The 20,092-nt window shown below is 40.4% G+C and overlaps 1 protein-coding gene across 3 annotated transcripts in view; it reads right to left on the bottom strand.

The window, feature by feature from the left end:
* LOC105015320 (C-terminal Src kinase) overlaps positions 1-20,092 on the bottom strand; it is a 48,605-nt gene that overhangs the window by 13,224 nt on the left and 15,289 nt on the right. For 2 of the 3 annotated variants that reach the window (XM_010878398.5, XM_020056352.2), the window contains exons 2-5: positions 9,885-9,955; positions 9,160-9,273; positions 8,911-9,023; positions 1,068-1,287 (exon numbers count right to left, since the gene is read on the bottom strand). In XM_010878398.5, coding sequence (XP_010876700.1) covers positions 1,068-1,287; positions 8,911-9,023; positions 9,160-9,273; positions 9,885-9,899 — 462 coding nt within the window. In that variant the 5' untranslated portion in view covers positions 9,900-9,955. Of the gene's footprint in view, positions 1-1,067; positions 1,288-8,910; positions 9,024-9,159; positions 9,274-9,884; positions 9,956-16,850; positions 17,076-20,092 lie in introns of those variants that run through there. The other variant, XM_010878406.3, reaches the window with a different exon arrangement.

Raw genomic sequence — 20,092 nt, 5'->3', positions numbered from 1 at the left:
GTTTGTTTCAAAAAGCATAGCTAACTTCAGGTCATTAGTAAACACTCAACGTTTGAAAACTATGTTTGCTTATTTATAATGTACAATAGAATTGTGCTGATTTGTTATGTTAATTATAGAGAATTAGCTGCACTAGCTAGCTAGCTCCACATCTGCTGACAAACATATTGCTTAGCTTGCTTCTTTAAGCTTAGAGTTGTATACGTAACTTGTTCATTTCAGCCTGTGTTAATGGTCTTAAAGAATGCTCCACAGCACTGGGAAACTTCACTGAACAGACAACGGTAAACCTTCTTACCTCTCAGAATTCCTGTCTACAGCCATGGCTATGTCAAATGTGCATGCTGACAAGAACTGGGTAAACATTTAAAAGGATACCATATAAACATTCCTGAATTATTTTTCACAAAAATACAGAAATGTAAAAGAGAAAAGAAAGGAGTAGGAGGAAATGTGAAGAAAATGAAAAGTGAACGCAAGAGGTCAGACGGAGAGAGAGGGGGCGAGGTCAGACGGAGAGAGAGGGGGCGAGGTCAGACGGAGAGAGAGGGGGCGAGGTCAGACGGAGAGAGAGGGGGCGAGGTCAGACGGAGAGAGAGGGGGCGAGGTCAGACAGGGAGATGGGCGAGGTCAGACGGAGAGAGACAGGAGAGGTCAGACAGGAGAGGTGAGATGGCGAGAGAGGTCAGACAGAAAAGGTGAGATGGCGAGAGAGGTCAGACAGGAGAGGTGAGATGGCGAGAGAGGTCAGACGGAGATACAGGAGAGGTCAGACGGAGAGAGAGATCAGAAATAACACGCGGCGGATTGTGGCAGAGTGATTGAGATGGTCTTTGGTGCTAGTGTGCAGATTCAAGATTGCGGCCTAAATCCCAGCAGCGCCTCTGCGAAAGACTTGAGCCTAAATTAAACTGTGATTCCCAACAATCTAGCTGTTTCCCACCAATGCTCCAATCCTGCTCTTTCCTTTCCCAACACACTGAGACAGCCCTATTGCTGCCGAAGTGCTTAGTCTAAACGGTGACAACTAGGGAGTGTTTGGGAGAGCTGAGCGCCATAGGCCTTACCTCAACCAGCTGCATGAGATTATCAAAGAACTCCTCCTCATCGATGCTGAGCTTGCCGTTGGTATAGATGATGCGGTAATGCTCCACCTTGCCATCACAGCTGACACACAGGGTGTAGTCCCCCGGGTAGTTGGTGCTCTCCCTTACCAGATACAGGCCTGTCTCGGGGGGGTAGAGGAGACGCTCTGCCTGCTCTCGTGTTATTTTCCCATGGAACCATCTAAAGATGGGAGAGGAGGGTTACATAATTTAAGGAACTACATCAATTTATTTCTAAGTTCTATGGGGCTAAAGATAAGCTAAAATGCAGATGGAAAACAAGATCTCTAAATCTGCTCATCATTATTGCTAGGACGTAACATTACCATAGAGAATTTAACAAAGACCTTTCAAACATCAGCCATAGGACATGAATTCAGGGGGTGATGTCATGCAACATTCTATGCATTCCACGTGGTTGCGCTTACGCAGTGGAGCAAGTCTGTCTGTGCCTTAACGAGCCACTGAGAAAGTACCTTTGCCCAAACAGGAAATCCAGACACACAAGCATGCACGCACAAATGCATGCACGCGTACATACACACACACACACACACACACACACACACAAACACAGAAAGACACTATTAGAAAGACACTATAGAAAGAGTAAAAACTCCTTTCCCTCGCCTCAGAAAAGTCTATAAAACCTGCTTTCGGGTTGACCAAAAGGCTGCTGCAAAACATAACATGTAAAAACCCAAGAACACTGATAATGCCTCACCTGTTGTGTATTTCGGGAGTGCTGTTTTACATGGCAAAATAGGCAGCATGTGCATTGGAAATGTGTAACACAACCGATTGTTTCCAATGAAGCCATGACAGCATTTCATGGTCTATAGTCTGGGCTAGGAATGACACGTACAATATCCCAAACAAAAGAACACTATTTGAATACACATCATCAACTACTCAGTTTATAACAGAGTCTAATAACACGTAATTCCAGGCTATTGTGAAATAATATATTTCTTTAAGTTCTGAACTAGCTGTGCGCCTCTCACAACACTCATCTCTGTGACCTTTACACTATGGGTTGCAAGCCCTCCATAAATGAAAAAACACCAGACTCAGTGGATCCAGCTATATTTATAAGTACTTTTTACAGTAAATTCCCCCTTGTTCCTCAAAATTTGCTATTCCACTAGTACCCTGCACTGTGGTAGATAATCCAACATTTTCTTTGGCTCTCATTCAGTCCTGTAAGTACCTTGCCTTTTTATATGAAGCCATAAAAAATTAGACACAATTCAAATGTAATCCTCCAGAAGATGCAGAACAAATATTACAGCAAATATGGTTAAACTGAAATGTACTGAGAGGATCAACCATTATTTTAAACAGAAATGTACTGAGAGGATAAACCATTATTTTAAACTGAAATGTACTGAGATGATAAACTGAAATGTACTGAGAGGATAACCCATTATTTTTGGAAAGAAAATGTATCAGGAAGGTATAATGTTTTTTAAAGATATTGTAAATAACAAAGGTAAAATAATGTCACAATTAATCAATGGACATGTTTTGAGTCTGTTCAATACAAAACAGTCAGCTCATTGTAGACTTGCCACAAAAATGGAAATGTCTGTTGTTTAACAGGAAGGGGAAGGAACTAGTTTGTTTGCCACCAATTCAAAATCATAAACTTCAGGACAATTGGGAACAGATCCTTGATATCCCAATACCATGGCAATCTATTTATGAGCTAATATCCAAAATCCCCATTGATTTATCAATTTGTAGTTTTCAGTTTAAACTGTCAGAAGAAATTCTGGCTACAAACAAAAGCTAAATACATAGGGTATTGAACAGTCAGCCATATGTAGACTGCCAGGAGGAAATTTAATCGATAGACCAACACCTTTGCTATTGCCCTGTGGCAGCTTGGTTTTGGAGTCAGATCCAATAATGCCTTTTAACTCATAACTTCAGGGTTCAGATGGGCTTACAAACTGTTTTGCTATGGGATCTTAAACATATGTATCCTTCAATCTGCAGTATGATCCTAGTGATCTGGTATTTATGCTTACATGGTTGTTGCTAAATACTAACATGGGTGTTGCCCAAGTGGGTGATTAGGATAGGGTGAACTATATCATTTTTATTTCTCATCATTTTTGTGTTTATATGGAAACATGTTATTGTGGGTGAACCCGCTTCCATCTGCATGTGTTTGGCTCTTCCCATCCCTGGAAAATCCCATTGGGCCTCGTTGATTGCAGTCTCTGGCGGGTGGAGTTGGTCGCGCCCACAGAAAGGGAGCAGCTAGTTACAATAAGTGGCCAGTCGCGTTGTATTTGTGTGTTGTCCTCGTATTTTTACAAATACAATATGAGGATCACTGTGGCAACATAATCTGTCACAGGAAGTAGGTGGGTTCTGAAGGGATTGGAGCATGTCTCCTGGGCGCGGATGAGTATCAAGCCAGCAAAGTCCAGAGCCTGAATCCTCCAGCCCTGTCTGGTCTAAGATGTCCAGATCTCTACACTTGATGGCTTTGAGAGAGAGTCAACAGCTACTTCCGCAGGTGTCTGGGATTACCTAAAAGCCTGAGGCGCATTGCTCTGTATGGCCCTAAAAGCTAAAATTCCCTTCTGCAGCCTAAATGAGGAATTCAAGGTTACCCATAGAAGGGAGGTGATGCAATTCAACTGAAGCGACAGAAACGTTTCTCAAGCAGACATCAAGATAAGGACAAGAAGTGGAAGGCACAGGATACAGCAGAGTAGGCTACAGCACAGTGCCCACAGTGCCCACAGTGCCCACAGTGCCCACAGTGCCCGTGGTGGGCACAGGGACTTCCGGAAGAGCATTATAACACCACATTATGACAAGGTCCCTGGGAGAAAGACAGGCAGAATCTGGTACAGGAAGTAGTCAAGGACAAACGAGCCAGCATGATGGTTGGAAGGCAGCAACAAGGAGTCTGGACAAGATGAGAGCATGCAGCAGAGCAAAAGGTCGGAGCTTTGGAAGTCTGAGCCCCATTGCATTAGGTTCATGATCCAGGCAGTCTAAGGAATCCAGCCAAGCCTATCCAACCTGGGGTATGGTCCATTCGCCCTCAGGGCCTGTAGATAGGAATCCTTGAGCACATCCTCAACTGCTGTTCAGAAGCCCCAGGTGAGGCCCATTATCGTTGGCACCATGGTGAGTTCTTTAAGCCTTAACAGACACTATAAGCTGTAGAATCATCCACTGAAAGTACCTTTGACCAGTGAAGCAGGCCATCACCTTTGTCAGAGCTGGGAAAAAGCCATCCTCAACTACCAAAACCTTTTCAGGTATTTTTGAGCAACAGCTCAAGACTGGAAGCTGGAAGTTGACCTGGGAAAACAACCCAGTTTCCCTGTCACCATAACAACAACAACACGGAGGCCAGACGTTGTGCTGCTTTCTAAAGCCTCAGAGAAAGTTGTCTTACTTGAGCTAACTGTCCCTTGGGAGGACCACATTGTTTCAAATGGTTAGGCATTGTTTCAAATGCTAAAATGTCTTTTGACTACTACGATTTAAATGTGTAATTAGCATGAAATAACCATAATATATTATCACTTGAATAGCTAGAGAGACTTGGCCAATTGTGTTTCACATGTTATGGCTATCCCAACACTATGGAGATGTTACCAAAGGTCAAATCTAAAACCCGCAACTGACATTTATCACAATGTTACGTACAACAATCAATTGAGCTTCTCCAAAGCTTTGTTTTTGCTGTGACAGAACATTTGTTTAACACGTAGATAATCGATATTTCACAAAGTCCGATACAACTGCATTAGTGGAGAGAGAGCAATTTAACCAGGTGACGGTGGTAGCTCGACCCTGCTCTCCCTGAGTGAAAGAGTTGCAAGCATACATCAACAGTCCAACAATTACTTCAAGCAATTTCTTAACTTAGAAAAATTGTAGATATGTCATTATTCCCCTTGTGCATATTGACAATGATGACAAATGAACATACAGCTCTGGAAAAAATTAAGTGACCATTTAAACCCTTATGCTCCTCACTCAAAAACCTTCCTTTTCAACTTTTTTGGGAAGGAAAGAATAAAGTGCAGTGGTCTTTCAATTTTATCCAGAGCTGTACATTTGCAAAATTAGTGTTATTTAACCTTAAAACATATCTCTTGAACTGTTCAAGCTAGAGAGCGCAAACCAACTTTGCTTTAAATGGTCACAACTTCAAAATCATAAACTTCATTTATTTAAAAAAAAAAGAGTTCAAGCAAGCCCCAGCAACTCCACTGCTGAATACAACTTTGATCTGAATTAAAAAAAACTTTCTACAAGATGTAGTGCTGTATGTTGTTCTTTCCTCTAGCATTCTTTTTTAATCCTCACTTTAGCTGAACTTTTTCTCATTTTTAGCAATGACCTGGGAGGAATTACGAGTTAACTGCCTTGCTCAAGGACAGAACAACCAATTTTTCACCTTGCTGTTCCAGGGATATGTTCCAACCGGCTAATAGCTGCCCAATTTTTACCTTTGGCCAGGTCAATATTGAAAATTAGACATTGTTCTCCACTGACTGAACAAGTCAAATAACTATAAAATAAATAAAAACATAAAAAAAAAAATCTGCATGTGTAATTGACTTATCACTAAACCCCTCCTACCTGGCCTCCCTCTTTGTGTTGCCCACAACCAAACACAGACCAACAGACCGAGCCTATACTGCACAAAACGGCTAAGTGCCGGGGGAGTATCGAGTTGATGAGATCAGCGGAGTTGCGTCTCCATGGACAGCAGCTCCTTATCTCCCATTAATCTGAGAGTGGGTGCCAGTCAGCCAGCCAAAACCTGAGAGACCAACGGCCATACACAGTAGGGCACAAAGGAGCGACCAGCTGAACCATTAAATAAGCAAGCAGGGCACGTCACATGCGCCGTGTTATCTGCTGCTGTTTGAGCCATTGTCATCAGTCATATGATAGAAGAAAATGGAAAACAGTCGGTTAGAAAAGGGGAAAGGAGTGAGCCCGGGCCCCTGTCTTCTGCACCCACCCACGCAGAAAGCGCAATATTGTATTCGGATTTGTGTATTGTATTCAACATTCTCCATGATTCCCCAGAAAAGACAGTAACTTATAGTAACATACAACTTTCAACTGTGCAAGCCGGCTGTAAACAATTATTTCCGATTGACAAACTATAAATTGACACTCCATGCCAACCGGAGTAGAAACCCAACAGGCAGTAGGCAGCAGTGACACCTGTGAGGTGAAGAGAGCAGCATCTCATTCAAACTGACCCCAGCTGATACAGTCTCCATTATATAATTCAGCAGGAGAGAGGTGCTCCCCAAAACGTATGTAAGCAGTTCAAACAAGCCCTGCTGGATGTGTCATGGCTAACCACTCCTCTTCAGAGGGGACCCACAGGGCTGATGATGCAGCATGCAGTTGAAGTCAACACATTAAGGCAGGAGACACTCTACTGATATCATTATAGGAGTGGCAGACGTATCTGGCCTGAAGAAAGAGTTTTCAAGGAGCATTCGCTCCCTTCCAGCTGAAGAATATTGGTGGGTTCCTGTGGCCCACCGTGGACTGAAGCAAGCCCCTTCGACCCCCTTCCCTCACCAGTGGAGGAGCTTTGCCTTTGTTCTTGTATAGCTTGACTGGCTGCCCTTCACCACACAGTTTGAGTTCTTCCGCTCCTCAGGTGGGCCATTAATCTTAGTAGTTGGGGAAGACAGTGTGCAGTGTGTGTGTGTCTCACACTATTGGAACAACAGAAAAGCCTTTTTTCTTTTGACGCTACTGCAAATGTTTGTATTTGGGGGGAGAACAACATCACTAAGATGTCACAGGCTAGAGGCTCAGCTTCTATCTGACGGTATTGTGTACATATTGGTAGAGTGAGACGCTGGTATGTGTCGCACCCTTTCTACATATTCCTACCATTTCAGGGGAATATAAATTGAGGCACGGCGACACATACTAGCGTCTCCCTCGCGCCGACCGAGTGCACGTTGACGCTGGAGGTGTGCGCGCAGGGAGAAGGCTGGTATAAGCCGGTGCCAGGAGGTGCATGCCGGGCGAGCAGTAACCTTTGGAGGCACCTGAGAGGGAGAACCCCACCCCTCCACACCTGCCTAGAAGGGAAACTCATTAATGGCCTGTGTTTGGGTGTTTTACAGGCTGCTACTACAGCAGCAGCATGGCAGTCCGAGCCGTACCTGCAATCCCAAGAAGAGCAGTACTCAACTTTATGGTTACCGTGTGTTCCTTGTTTTCTTCTGTCCAGTTACGTTAAGTTTGTTAAATAAAACGCCCACAGTCCTTGAATCAGAAAACCCTGTCTCATACTTTGCCTGTCCCTGCTACAGCGCTTACGTTAACTTCATGGTTAAACATTTCTATCACACAATGACTACATCAATCTCGACTGTACAAATATATTTTCGTTGTGTTTCAGATGACTTTTTAAGAAGAATTGAACAACCTGCCTTGTGATGTTAGGCTCACTTTCATTGTAAATCAGACTGTAATGTTAGTAATATTATTCATTCTGAATGAATTGTGAATAATTACAAGTTAAACTGTTGTAAAGGTAACACCTATAAGTGCTATAAGGAGTACAAGGTAGACTTTTTTGTTGTTAATATTTTCTGCAGGGACAGAGACATTATGTAATTAGCTGGCTATATTATAAACATACATACATGCTCTGAGAAGATATTGGACCAGGATTAATGCTTAAACCTATCTTATACCCTAACCAAAAATACAGGTTAAATGTTTTCTATTCGAAATTCACCTGGATTACTCAGAGCAAACCAATCACAGAATATCCACCATAGGGCCGAACTGCCTCCAAAGCAACATTAATGACAAAAGGCCTAACATAAGTGCGGGGTCAAATGTCATTGGACTATCTATGCCCCAGGTCATGCAGTAATGGATGACAGGCCGTCGTGGGTCAGACTACCTTGCAGGTGTCCCAGAGGCTCACCCTACCACCACAAACAGATCCCCCAGAAAGTGTGTCAGTTTTGGTCTCTCTCTGGGGAGGAGATAATAAGCAACAGAATAACAAAAACAATTAGGGAGTGTCTATATGCCCACTAACCCCAGTTCTGTACGGTCTCTGGCCAAAGGTAACAGCACGCTGCCAGGTGAAGGTCGTTCCATCCCAATCAGTGTTTTTTCAGAACGATTTACATCTGTAATAGCTGCTTAAAGTGCTTCCGATAAATATTAACCCTTGGGCATGAGTTCATAACTCATTGAAGACATTGTTGAAATCTTGAAAATGTGAAGTAGGTTTTGTTCATCTGTATGAAGAAAACCCAACATAATAAATGTTTAGGTAAATAGTACTGTCAGGGACTTGGCACTGTGTTTGTGTGTGTTCAGAGTAATCCTTGTAGGCAGCGGTCCAAAGCAATCTACCGCAACGGCTTCAGTTATAGAGACTAACCTCTGTTGACGGAGGATCTGGTTTTTACAATGCATATTTAATTCGCCTGAACACATTTTACTTTTTGTAGAGGAGTTACAAGAAGTCTAAATTATTAATTTTCGTCATACTGACAAAGAAATACTACGTTCAAAGCCTGCGATTGAAATCTCAGGCCCAATCGGCCCTACCCAGGGTGGCAGTCAGCCACATAGAACAGACAGGAGTAAGACAAGAGTCAAAAAACTAGTATTAAAAACATGAGTATTACAAGTCTCCAATCAGGTGTTGGTAACACTCCATACCGGACAATATTTTAAGCTTCATACCATTATTATACAGTAAAACTGAGCATGTGTGCCTGAGCAGCAAGGTTCTACAGTGTGTACTTACGGCATAAGACTGAGTTTCCCTCCTGACTTCACCCCTTCCCTTTTCTGGACGTAGTTAGCTGGGATGGTTCCCTCTCGGCCCACTGTGTTCTTTGCTTTGTACCAGTTGGGATCCTGAAAGAACAGCAGAAATCTCTTTAACACAACAAGAAACTACCTGTATCAGTTCACATGAAATAAGTTCCGCGTCATGATTGACATTCATATTGAAAAAGGACTGCAACGGTCTCTGTAAAGAAAGGAGTCTCACCCTGGTGACCCCAATGATAGTCAACACGTCTCCTTTGCAGAAAGGCAGGTCCTGTTCATTGCTAGACTGGAAGTTGTACTTGGCTACACACTCTGTGCCAGGTGACCACGGCACCTAGGGCAGGAGCGGTAAGAAGGGGAAGTTTACAGGTAGATTTACCAACTGAATATATATGGCGAAATTTCATTTCCATTGGCCTACAACAATACCGTATAAGCTAAAAGCATAATAGTGTTCCTATTCATTGGTGGCTTAGATGCTGTGTCCTGACAAATCATGACTAGTCCTCACTGATATTAGTAGCATTCTTAGGCATAGAGTTACATCCTTTGGGGGATACAAAGATAGAATGTTTAATGTTTGTGTGTGTATGTGTGTGTGTGTGTGTGTCGGAGATGGCCATTTGGGATGCAGCCTCTACCCTTACATAACCTGGCGTATTCCTGAAGCAATGCACTAGCCACAATGCTGGTTCTGATAACACATCCCTGAATCATTTAATGATAGGAGTCAAAGAGAGATGCAATGGCAGAGTTATGTACTGTTGTGTGACAAATATGCAAATCAACTGGATGGATAAGCAAATGTAAAGACTGGGGATGCAGTGAGATTGTAATCAACCTCAATAGCCGATGACCAGCAGATGAACCAAGATTGGAAAAAAGACATCTGAAAATGGCAGAACACTGTGTGTGTGTGTGTGTGTGTGTGTGTGTTACACTCACCGGGGTTCCAGACATGGTAAAGGGGTAGGTGTCCTCAGGCAGCGGTCACAGGTCAGCTGGTACCATCAGAGCTTCAGGACAACAGAAGAATAGCAGTCAGTCAATACTTGAGTTCTAAATATTCACAGCCATTTGAACTTGGTTAAAACAAAAGAAAAGGCTGTTCATTTGAACATTTTAACAAAAAGAGCATCTGTTTAAATTAGTTCTGTCAAATGATTAAAATAATTAATCACAATTAAACGCATAAAGATCTGTAGTTAATCGAGATTAATCACAATTTTAGAATGTGTTCAAATTTGGTCCTAAATAAAAAAGCAGTGCATGATGTTAACGGCATTGTTTTGTTGGAAACTATGGACATTGCTTGATTTGAAATGCCGGAGCACTGCAGGAGGTGTCCTTTTACAAGTTGGTTCATTCATACAGAGTATGTTATGGCCCACTAATGTCTCCCTTCAGTAATCACAATAGAAAACCCCTGGTCTATGATGCAATAGTTCTACCATCTTCAACCACTGTGCTCTTGATCAAAGCACCTAGTACAATAACCATTATGTTAGGATTCTGTTTAAAACACCCATCAGCCTCTCTGGAAAGCTGTAGGCATGTTATCCATCACCAAATCACACATATGCTTTTAAGTTTTTTTATTTTATTGGGCTAAAATGTTCTAATCTAAAATGTTTACATATGACAATATACTATGACATTAAAATAAAAACCCAATGGATGAAGGGATGAATGTTGTTGGCCTCACTGGATTCGAACTTGGGTCTCCCATGTGAGGAGCTCAGTATAGTGTCTTGACATTAGACCATTTTGTCACACATTGACATCATGCCAAGTTTGAATATTTCACTAGACACAATTAAGCATTATGTTAAACTGACTAAGGTTTACTTCCACCACAAATAGCATCTGCAAACTGTATGGCTTTTGCCACTGGTCGTTTTAACAGCTTATTAGCCAGTAATAGACATACTAGTTAGCCTATCTACTAATTTACTTACAATAGTCGTAAGAATTGAGCGATTGCTAGCGAGACAGCCAAAGCTATTACATTTAATGGCACAACAACTCTTGTTTTTCTTTCATTCAGGAATTACATTGGTACAATATATATCAATATAGGTGTCGAGAACTAATGTAATGACTTATTACATATAATGCACTGATTATTACAAAATGTGTGAGGTTGACTTTCTTTTGACGAAAATGTAATAATATATTGCATTATCTAATAACCAACCAAATTGGATGTTTTCATTCATAAGTATCGTTATAACATAACAATGTTTATTTAATGCATTCTAGCATGAATCATACTGACTCAAAATTCATTTGAAAAGATAATACTAATCTACTGAACAATATATCATTCATTGGTCAAAACTCCATCAAGTGTCACTGTATTCCTTAGCTTAACAGAGACTGTACTTGAGGGTTGAACTGCATAACACCCAGAGTTATACTGGCACAAAGTATTGGTATACACACAAATGTCAGGACACACATGCACGCAAACACACACATAGCTCTGCCATTATGGATTATGCAACTTTTTACTGTACAGAAAGAGTCAAACACAACAACAAATGACCAATATGGAACAGTAAATACTTTCAATTTCCTTATTCCGTCAATGCCCAATTACGGTATATTTAGGCAAAAAATATATACCACACTGTAATGGTTTAACCACACTTTGGATGAACATTCAGACTTTTAAATACTTAAATATCTCACTGGGCGAGAAAATGGAAGTCTGGCGTGAGAGCATGTGAAACGTTTCAAATCTTTGAGTCTTGCGGTCAGTGTGTGAGAAGTTGGCAGCCCTGATGATCACATTGCACATTTATGTAGGCCTAGTAAGTCTACTTTCTAACAGGCCTGGTAGCTACTGCTAATTTTCTCCAAAATGCTCAAACTCAAAAATATGAGTAAATAAACATGGATATTTGTAAAATATGTGAACTATTCCTATGAATACATTCCTATGATGTTAAACAAAATGAAGTAAAACAAAATTTTCCCATCAGAAACTAAGACCAATATTATCTAAAACCAATATTATCAGCTAGGCTAGCGTGTGTTGTCGTTGCTAACAAGCAAATGGTTATTAGGATAAAAGTTTCAGCTACTCTACAGTAAACTGTAAATAAGAGAAATTTTAAATCCAATCCTTTGCAGAGGTATGACATTTTAGTCACACTCAATATCATACCTTTCAGCATGTTGCCTTTCAACTAGTGGCCAATGAAAGATAAACATATTGTCCCTCTTCAAAGGCAATTCTAAAACTTTATTTAAAACATTTTTCATACACAGTGGCAATCCAAGATACTTTACAAATTTAGATTAAAATACAGTTTATGAAAAATGCAATTGAAACATTATTAGACTATTTGTAAGAAAAGACAATTGATTTATAAGAATAATGAATACATTAATTGTGGTGCAGTTAGAAAGTAGATGTAAATAACTCTACAAAAATTCAAAGGACTCAAATAACTTAACTAAAAGCATCCATGATCATTGTGGTTTTGAGTCCTGATTCAAAAGTTTTTGAGGGTTAGGCTACTTTAAATATAGATAGGGAGTCTGGTCCATAGATGCGCAGCATGGGTTGCTTCACCAAGTTTAGCTGAGGCACTCTCCAAGTTTAGCCCCAAGCAGTATTGCCTTGTATTAATTTCTGTGGCTGACAGGAACCCAGTGTAGTGACTTAAGAATCGGGGTGAGGTGGTCTGACTTTTTGTTCCCTGTAAGAACTCAGGAGCCCTGTCAAAAGACCATTGCCATAGTCAACCACTGTAGAAATAAAAGCTTTTATGTGGCTATTTAGGTGAACTATAAAGGCAAGGGGGGCACAGAGGTTTTAGGGGTCTTATTTAATATTTGTAAAGTTTAATTTAGCTTCATTGTTTTGGTATTACACATATGCCGTCCCCCCAGCCCCAGGTCATCTGTCTGAGGCTCAGAAAAACAAAACATGCGTTAACGGCAACACAAAAATGTACGCCGTTAAGCATTTTCAATTAGTCATGTGCTAATACATTCATTTTGAATAGCCAAGTGCCTAAAGTGGATCTAGTGCCACTTTCATTAACATGTGACTAAACAACAAATGGTTAAACATGTTTGTAACAAGCCTAGTTTTCCCTCAAGTTACTTATTTGTACAATACCTATCCAGAGGCGGCCAGTACCATTAGGCAAGGTAGGCAACCGCCTACGTCCCCTGAAGGCTTTGGGCCCCACGAAAACTCTAACTGAAATACAATTTAAAAATATAAAAATACATAGTTTTTTGTAATTTTTTTTTTTTCTCAAAATCTGATTGTGTTTAAATTGACTTAAAATTATTGAATTCAATCATTCCTTCCAATACATAATTTGTTTCATACCGAAGCCCCTTCTTAGACAAACAATCTGTCCCATATTGTTTCTCCCCACAGCATTCCAAAAGACGTTAGGTAGCTTACTCAGTCAGCCTGAGCCTGCTACACAACACAAGAGATAGACAGAAACACTTAAAATGTGAAATGCGCGCAGGGCTGAAAAAAAAGGAAGGAGAAAAATGGCATTAGTGGCCATAACAGTTGTAGCTTTGTGGCAGTGGCAACAACTTGTGTCATTAACGTGAATAGCTTATTGGCTATTACTGTTTGACAGTCACATAAAGCGCTATCCCTGACCTGGGCCATCATGAACCACCAGAGGTAAAGAAGACATTGATTCATTTCAATCATGTCGTTCTTCTAACAACATGCATGTTGATTATAATGACACAAAGGTTGATTATGATCATGATAGCAACAATGCTACTGATCACAAATTAGCAATGTTGATGTCTTGGCTCCCCAAGAAAGCTCTGACAGTGAAGTGACAGAATATGAATGTCTGTTCCAGGTATATGTGGCCCTCTCAGCTGACAGATAAGAAAAGGTGCAGGATAGTTAGAAAAGGAAAGCAAATTAATGCAATTGATCATCATTAAGAAACTACAGTGGAAAAAAATTGCTAAATGCTTTGTGCTTCACTGTAGTCATAGTTTATAAGGCAGTATGGACCCTTCAGATCATTATTTAATTGTTCAGTAGAGTAAATCAACTAATTTATTTACTCTCCTGAAAGGGGCAGCAATGCAAGTGTCTTTGGAAGTGGCAGTTCCATTCAACGATGAAGTTGTTGTGTTCAAAATGTTACCGGTATGGCTTTGATAAAGACAATAAGGTAAAAAATAGACAATGTTGGGGCTTCAACCAGTCTCTGCCTAGGGGCCACAAATCTCTAAAACCGCTTCTGTGCGTATCCACTTTTCCATTCTACATAATGACACCATTTCCACAAATTCATTGCTCTGCCTGAGGGTGTTAATGGATTTTATTTGGAATCGGTGTGAAAAAGTGGTGTCCCTATCCCTCGAACACACGTTCCTAGTAGTGACACAGGGTTGGGCAAGGGACATTTCAAAATCCTGAACGCTGGTACTCTAGCAATATTTTATTTTTTATAAAATGATTTTTAGATTTTTGGTATAAATAAAAGCTCACTTCTGATATAATAACATCACCCTAGAATAGGATCTAGGCTACCACTCACCCAAAATAGACCTGGTAGACATTCACATCCTGTGGTCTGGTAAGCAAAGGAGAATCAGAGTCTAATGTTACTCTGGTTTAGTTTCTGTTAAGCAGATTCAATCTGCACTTTACTTTATGCCAGCTTAAAGGATATATTGAACATGCAGAGAAAAAAAAAGAGCCTACTGCCACTACCTAGCTTTTCATCAAAAGTGCCTGAACTAAATAACTGAAATAAAACAACAGAAAGTAAAAAATGTTGGTGTTATCAACAGCTTACATGTTAGGAAGAAATAGACCTAAGAAAAAATTATAATAATAAATAAAGAGTCCTCTACTGTATGCTGCTAAGAGTTTATGAGAGAAATAATTGACCTTCAGTGCAATGCGTCTACGAAGGAGTTGATGGTCGCCGAACAGAAGGCTTCCTCTGTGGTCGAAACCCAAAACTATGTAATCTGTGGTAGGCAGGGCTCTTTGCTGGCAAAGAGCAGAAGGATCTGGATTGGCTGGAGATACAGTGTTGTGTAGTGTAGGCTGGACGGTGTCTGGCCTGCAGTATGCAGGCAGCTCTAAGAGAGGACTACATTACGTAGGCTAGGGTACAGTACGTGTAAAGAGCAGTATTATCTGTTTTGGCTGGATGTATGCTACAGTATGCATGGCTGTAAGAGTAGCATAAGCTGTATTAGCTGGATCTAGGCTACCGCATGAACCCAGCAGATGCCTGGCCAGAGGCATGTCTCTGTGCTCCATCCCTAAGGACGAGAAAGGAGGCCAGAAAGAAGACTGCAGGAACACATCAAGGCCATATTCTTCATGCTACAACACACAGCATGGTCAACGCAGGAGGGCATACCCTATGGTCTCTCTCCAGTGTAACAGCCTCGTTCTGCATCTCAATTCCGACAGCATGACAACAGGAAGTGAAGGGGGGGTGGGGGGGAACGGAGAAGTGGGAAGTGGCTGACGCATACTTTTCAACGGCTCGGTGGTGGGAGGGGGCTGGCTTTAGGCTGTCCCACTATTGTGATCTGTACTGTAGCACATTGGGAGACAAATTTAGTGACTCTTCTCTGGCACATTCCTGACAGTCCTGCTGCTTGGCTGTGGTAGTCTCCCAACTGTCTGTGATGTGGACAACAGCCCCACCCAGCAACACGAGATACATTCCATCTGTGTACAGCAGAACTCTGGAGCATTTCAACAATGAATATCCAGTGTCCAGAGTGCCTGGGCGGGCTGGCTGATCTAATCCATACAGCTGCAGTGTATCAATTCAATGGCCCCACTGCATAGGAAAGAGCCAGAGCCCTGCTAGTCCTATATCCTGTGCTGAATCAGGAAGCTGGCTAATTGCAGACTGTTGCAGATCTGAATGCAAACTGAGAGAGCCAAATAGCAGTTCAGCCAAATAACAGCTCTGGTTTACCCAGAGGGAGGCCATTTCATTTTATTTGCCATTATTTTGCTTAACCTGTGTTGGTTAGATAGAAAGGCGGTAGCCCCAAGAGCTCTGATGATGGTCTAACCAAACTAACAGCTGAAGTAGACTGACCAATAAAAGAAACAACGACTTAGCATTGACCTTTTCCTTAGGTAGAGTATTTGAATGAGTAGGCCAAGTCAGAAGCCCCAAACATCTGTGGTCATACCAAAACCTATTGGTTTTACTAAGAACATTTTTAAATGTAGCCCACTTCCCTGCTCCTACAAGAGTAACTGAATATCCTCCACACTTTGGTTTCAGTCAGGGCATTTGCATGTAATCCTCCTGTAGACCTTGAGAATGGAGAGGGTTTTCAAAGAGCCAGTGAGATAGGGTACATAAGGTGGATTATGTCTGAGAAACCAGCTCAAATCCATAAGCATTGCTGACTTGGGTCAAAGACTCAGAGAGAAACTTACCACCCATTCAGCAAGTCAAGTTCACTGAGGTGTCTACCCCCACCCACCTCCGCCCACCAATCCAGAGAAAAACTGACTACAGACATCCACCCATAAACAAGATTTTTCAGGCTGCATCTCTGCTTTCAGCTATCTAGTTGAAAGAAAAACAATGTGATAGTGTGTGTAGAATGCATTACATAGTAAGTCTATAATAGCAATACAGCATCTCGGGGTCTTTGTGAGGCGCCGTACCTAAAGACTTTGTGGTATATTGGCCATAAGCCATACTGTTTTCCTGTGACTGAAGTCAACAGGGCTGCGGCTGGTGAACATTAATTCACACTTCCTTTCAGAAACAACCACACACAATCATGAAATCATAAAATAACTAACAAGAGACAACTATCATTTTAAGATGCAAAAGTTTCTGAACAGCTTAAGGCAGGTTTCCCTTTAGAAATGAATGGTGCATAAATATCAGAACTTACCTTCCTTGACGTGACTCAAACGTCTGGATGTGTGTATAGATTTTAGTAGCAAATAGAGCTTCTAACTATTAGAAAAGGTTAGAGTGCAACTGTTTGACTACTAGTTTGGATCCTCTTCCCCTAGTAATGTTTCAGAACCAATAAAATGTTGATATGCATGAGTCAGTTTTGTTGACGTTACGTAGGGATGAATTTCACCTCAGGCTGAGAAGCTGCATGTGTGCCACACAGAGCTTGCATTGTAGAATTTACTGGAAGCAAATAAGTGTACTGCGAGAAATATGGAAATTACCTACTGACTATGCAAAATTCAGTGCAACTGCTCACTACATTACAATTTCACAGCTTAGTTGTAGGGCCTGATACGGAATAAATAGAGAAATGATTCTAAACTATAATTCTTAATAAATGGTGATTAGCCTAATCCCAAAAAAATACAACCACAAGTAAGGACTTACTACAACATATACACCAAAGACAATGCAATTGCATACAGCATGCAAAGAGCTATGCACACAAGTTAGGTAATTGTTGTGTCATTCCATATGAAACGCTTTGAGAAACATACACAGAAATTACATAAATACTTCTTACATTGCAGAGAATGAAGCAAAGCTTCGTATGAGACTAATTAATTTGCTTTATTGTCATGCAAGCATGCCAAATTATTTGGCAGTCACTAACATTTTCATATTACATACACTCTACAGTTTAATATTTTTATTTTTAATATAAAATAAACAAGAAGGTATGTAGGAAATACAGTAGACAGTCTCCAGAATGCAATCTCTCTTCTGAAGAATCTTTTCAATACTCCTTCTCTATACACCTAACCACTGAACCTTGGTATGAAACGCAACATGTTCCGATCTTAAATCTCCATCAGAAACATCATAAGATAACCTACCTGAACACCATTAAATAAAAATAATCTGTTCTGGAAATAGCTGTTTAATATTGTAATGGGCCTAAACAAATTGACTATAGCAAGTACAGACCACACAAAAAAAGGAAGACAGACGGGTGAGAGAGATTCATGCCGAAATGACCTTTAGGTTAATTGCAACACCTAGCAAATGTGATTTATAGAAGATGTTTATATTAATCCGAATATTTCCATCCATCATTATCAGTGTTTCACATTTGATACGTTGTTCCTAGCCTGATCCAACCTAGGAACCTAGGGTCATTAATATGATGTCTATATCAGGTATTTATCTTTAAAAGACCTCTACATCACACAACCTTCTAACGAGGAAACATTGGTCATCGGGTGGTCCAAACTAACATCCTAGGAACATTAGCCCAAAAAAATGGATATGAAGTGATATTCCTGCATTCTTTAATTGATAAACTATGAATGACTAGAGTGCCATTCTGTGGAAATATTAGGTATAAATAAAACTAAAAAAAATACAATAGGTAAATACGGATTGTCATTTAGCTTTTTAGCTGAAAGATTATTTTTTTTACCAGCAATACTAGAACTGTTATACTGTATTCCTGGAAATGCCCCTCGCCCTGAACTTTTGTTTATTGAACTGCCATAGACCACCATCAATTTTACTATTTCGTAGGATATTGATAGTCTTGAGAATGTCCCACCAAAAGTCCTGACGTTGTCTTTATTAATTCTCAATGATTCCCAGGGAGCTTATGTCCTCTAGACCTTAATGAAACAAACCCTGTATAACTGTAACATAAACCCTAAAGATGCAAACATCTGTACCAAAGATATTAAGAATATCAAAACAAAACAATCAATAAAAGATAAATAAATGATAGATTATGCCAAACCTGGATGTGAAAGCTGGCTTTAAGAGAAAGTTACGGTATAAGTGCATTCCCTAAAAAAAAAGAAAACGAAAGAATAATAATAAGAAAACATTACTGCCCCAGAAAAATGCTAGCAGAAACTAACATTCATATCTGGTAGGTTTTGCTTCAAAACATCTCATTATATTTACAATGGTCGAGATTGATAACAGTGGAAAAACACACTAGATGAGCTCTTTTAAAAACTAAAATAATAATATATATACATTGGATCTAGAAAGTTTACAAACCCCTGTTAAAATGCCAGGTTCTTGTGATGTACAAGACTTTTCTACATTTAATGTGACCTATAACATGAACAATTCAACTGGATACAAACTGAAATCTTTGACAAACTGTGTGAGATATATATATATATATATCTATAATGAATGAGAGGATTGCCTTCATTTGGACATAACCACCTATTCTACAAATTGCCAAAAACCATGCAGTTATCTACATATGCTAGTAAAATAAAGTATGCACTCAAAAAATGACTTGAGGATGACATGATAATGAGGAACATGGTTCATTTTTCGAATTAATTAATTTAGGCTCAGGTTGACCTTTGCAATGAATTGTCCTTATAAGTGCCCATTTGAATGAAGGCAGTGTTGTGACTAGTCATCAAACTATACCATTACTTTCTACTAGACAAAGGGTCTATTTTCAGGCTGTGGTGTTTGCGGATGTAAAGCAGTGCCCTGACAGCCCGAACCACAGGCTCCAGTAAGATGCAGTGAGACATGAGAAGCTGGGCTAGCTGTGTCACTGTGAGCCATCGTCTGCTAGCTCCCTGGTTCCAAGCAGCAGGAACCAGCAAGTGGGCTCCAATTAGTGCTAGTGCAGTGAAGAGTGCCCTGGGACAGAGCAAACTGGTTCCCTGAAACCAACTCTCTGCTCCAACCTTGAGTTCTTGGTAACAGACCAGAGAATTCTCACCCACTACTTCACTCAGTCACTGACTCCCTCTGTGACCAGGTCAGCACGCTTAGCACACAATAAATACACTAGTTTCAAAGACTGCAGATCAATGAATAGACTGAAACAGTAGTCACGCCATAATCTCCATGAAACCTAAAGGCAATTTCTTTTCTTTTATGCATTTCACCATTCTTTTATCCCATAAGGAATGTTCAAATCGCTTCAAATATGGTCTGTTTTGTTTGGGTATACTCAGTGTTTTGATACCAGTGCAAATCTCTACCCAAAAAAACATTTGCTTATATTTAGCGAGTATTGATAAGTCAACTTATACAATAGATGTTTACACAGATCAAAAGGCAGACATGTTTTAAGCCTACACGAAAACACATTTATTTAAAGTGGATAAAAAATATCCCCTATGAAAGAAATGTATGGTGTAATAATGAAAAGAGATGGGTTTCTAATTTGGTTGCAAGGTTTTATGGGGATTATGACTC

This window comes from Esox lucius, chromosome 2 (genome assembly GCF_011004845.1).
Source record: "Esox lucius isolate fEsoLuc1 chromosome 2, fEsoLuc1.pri, whole genome shotgun sequence".
Lineage (NCBI taxonomy): Eukaryota > Metazoa > Chordata > Actinopteri > Esociformes > Esocidae > Esox > Esox lucius.
Note: the sequence above shows the minus strand (reverse complement) of the source record. Positions and strands in the feature narration are given on the sequence as shown.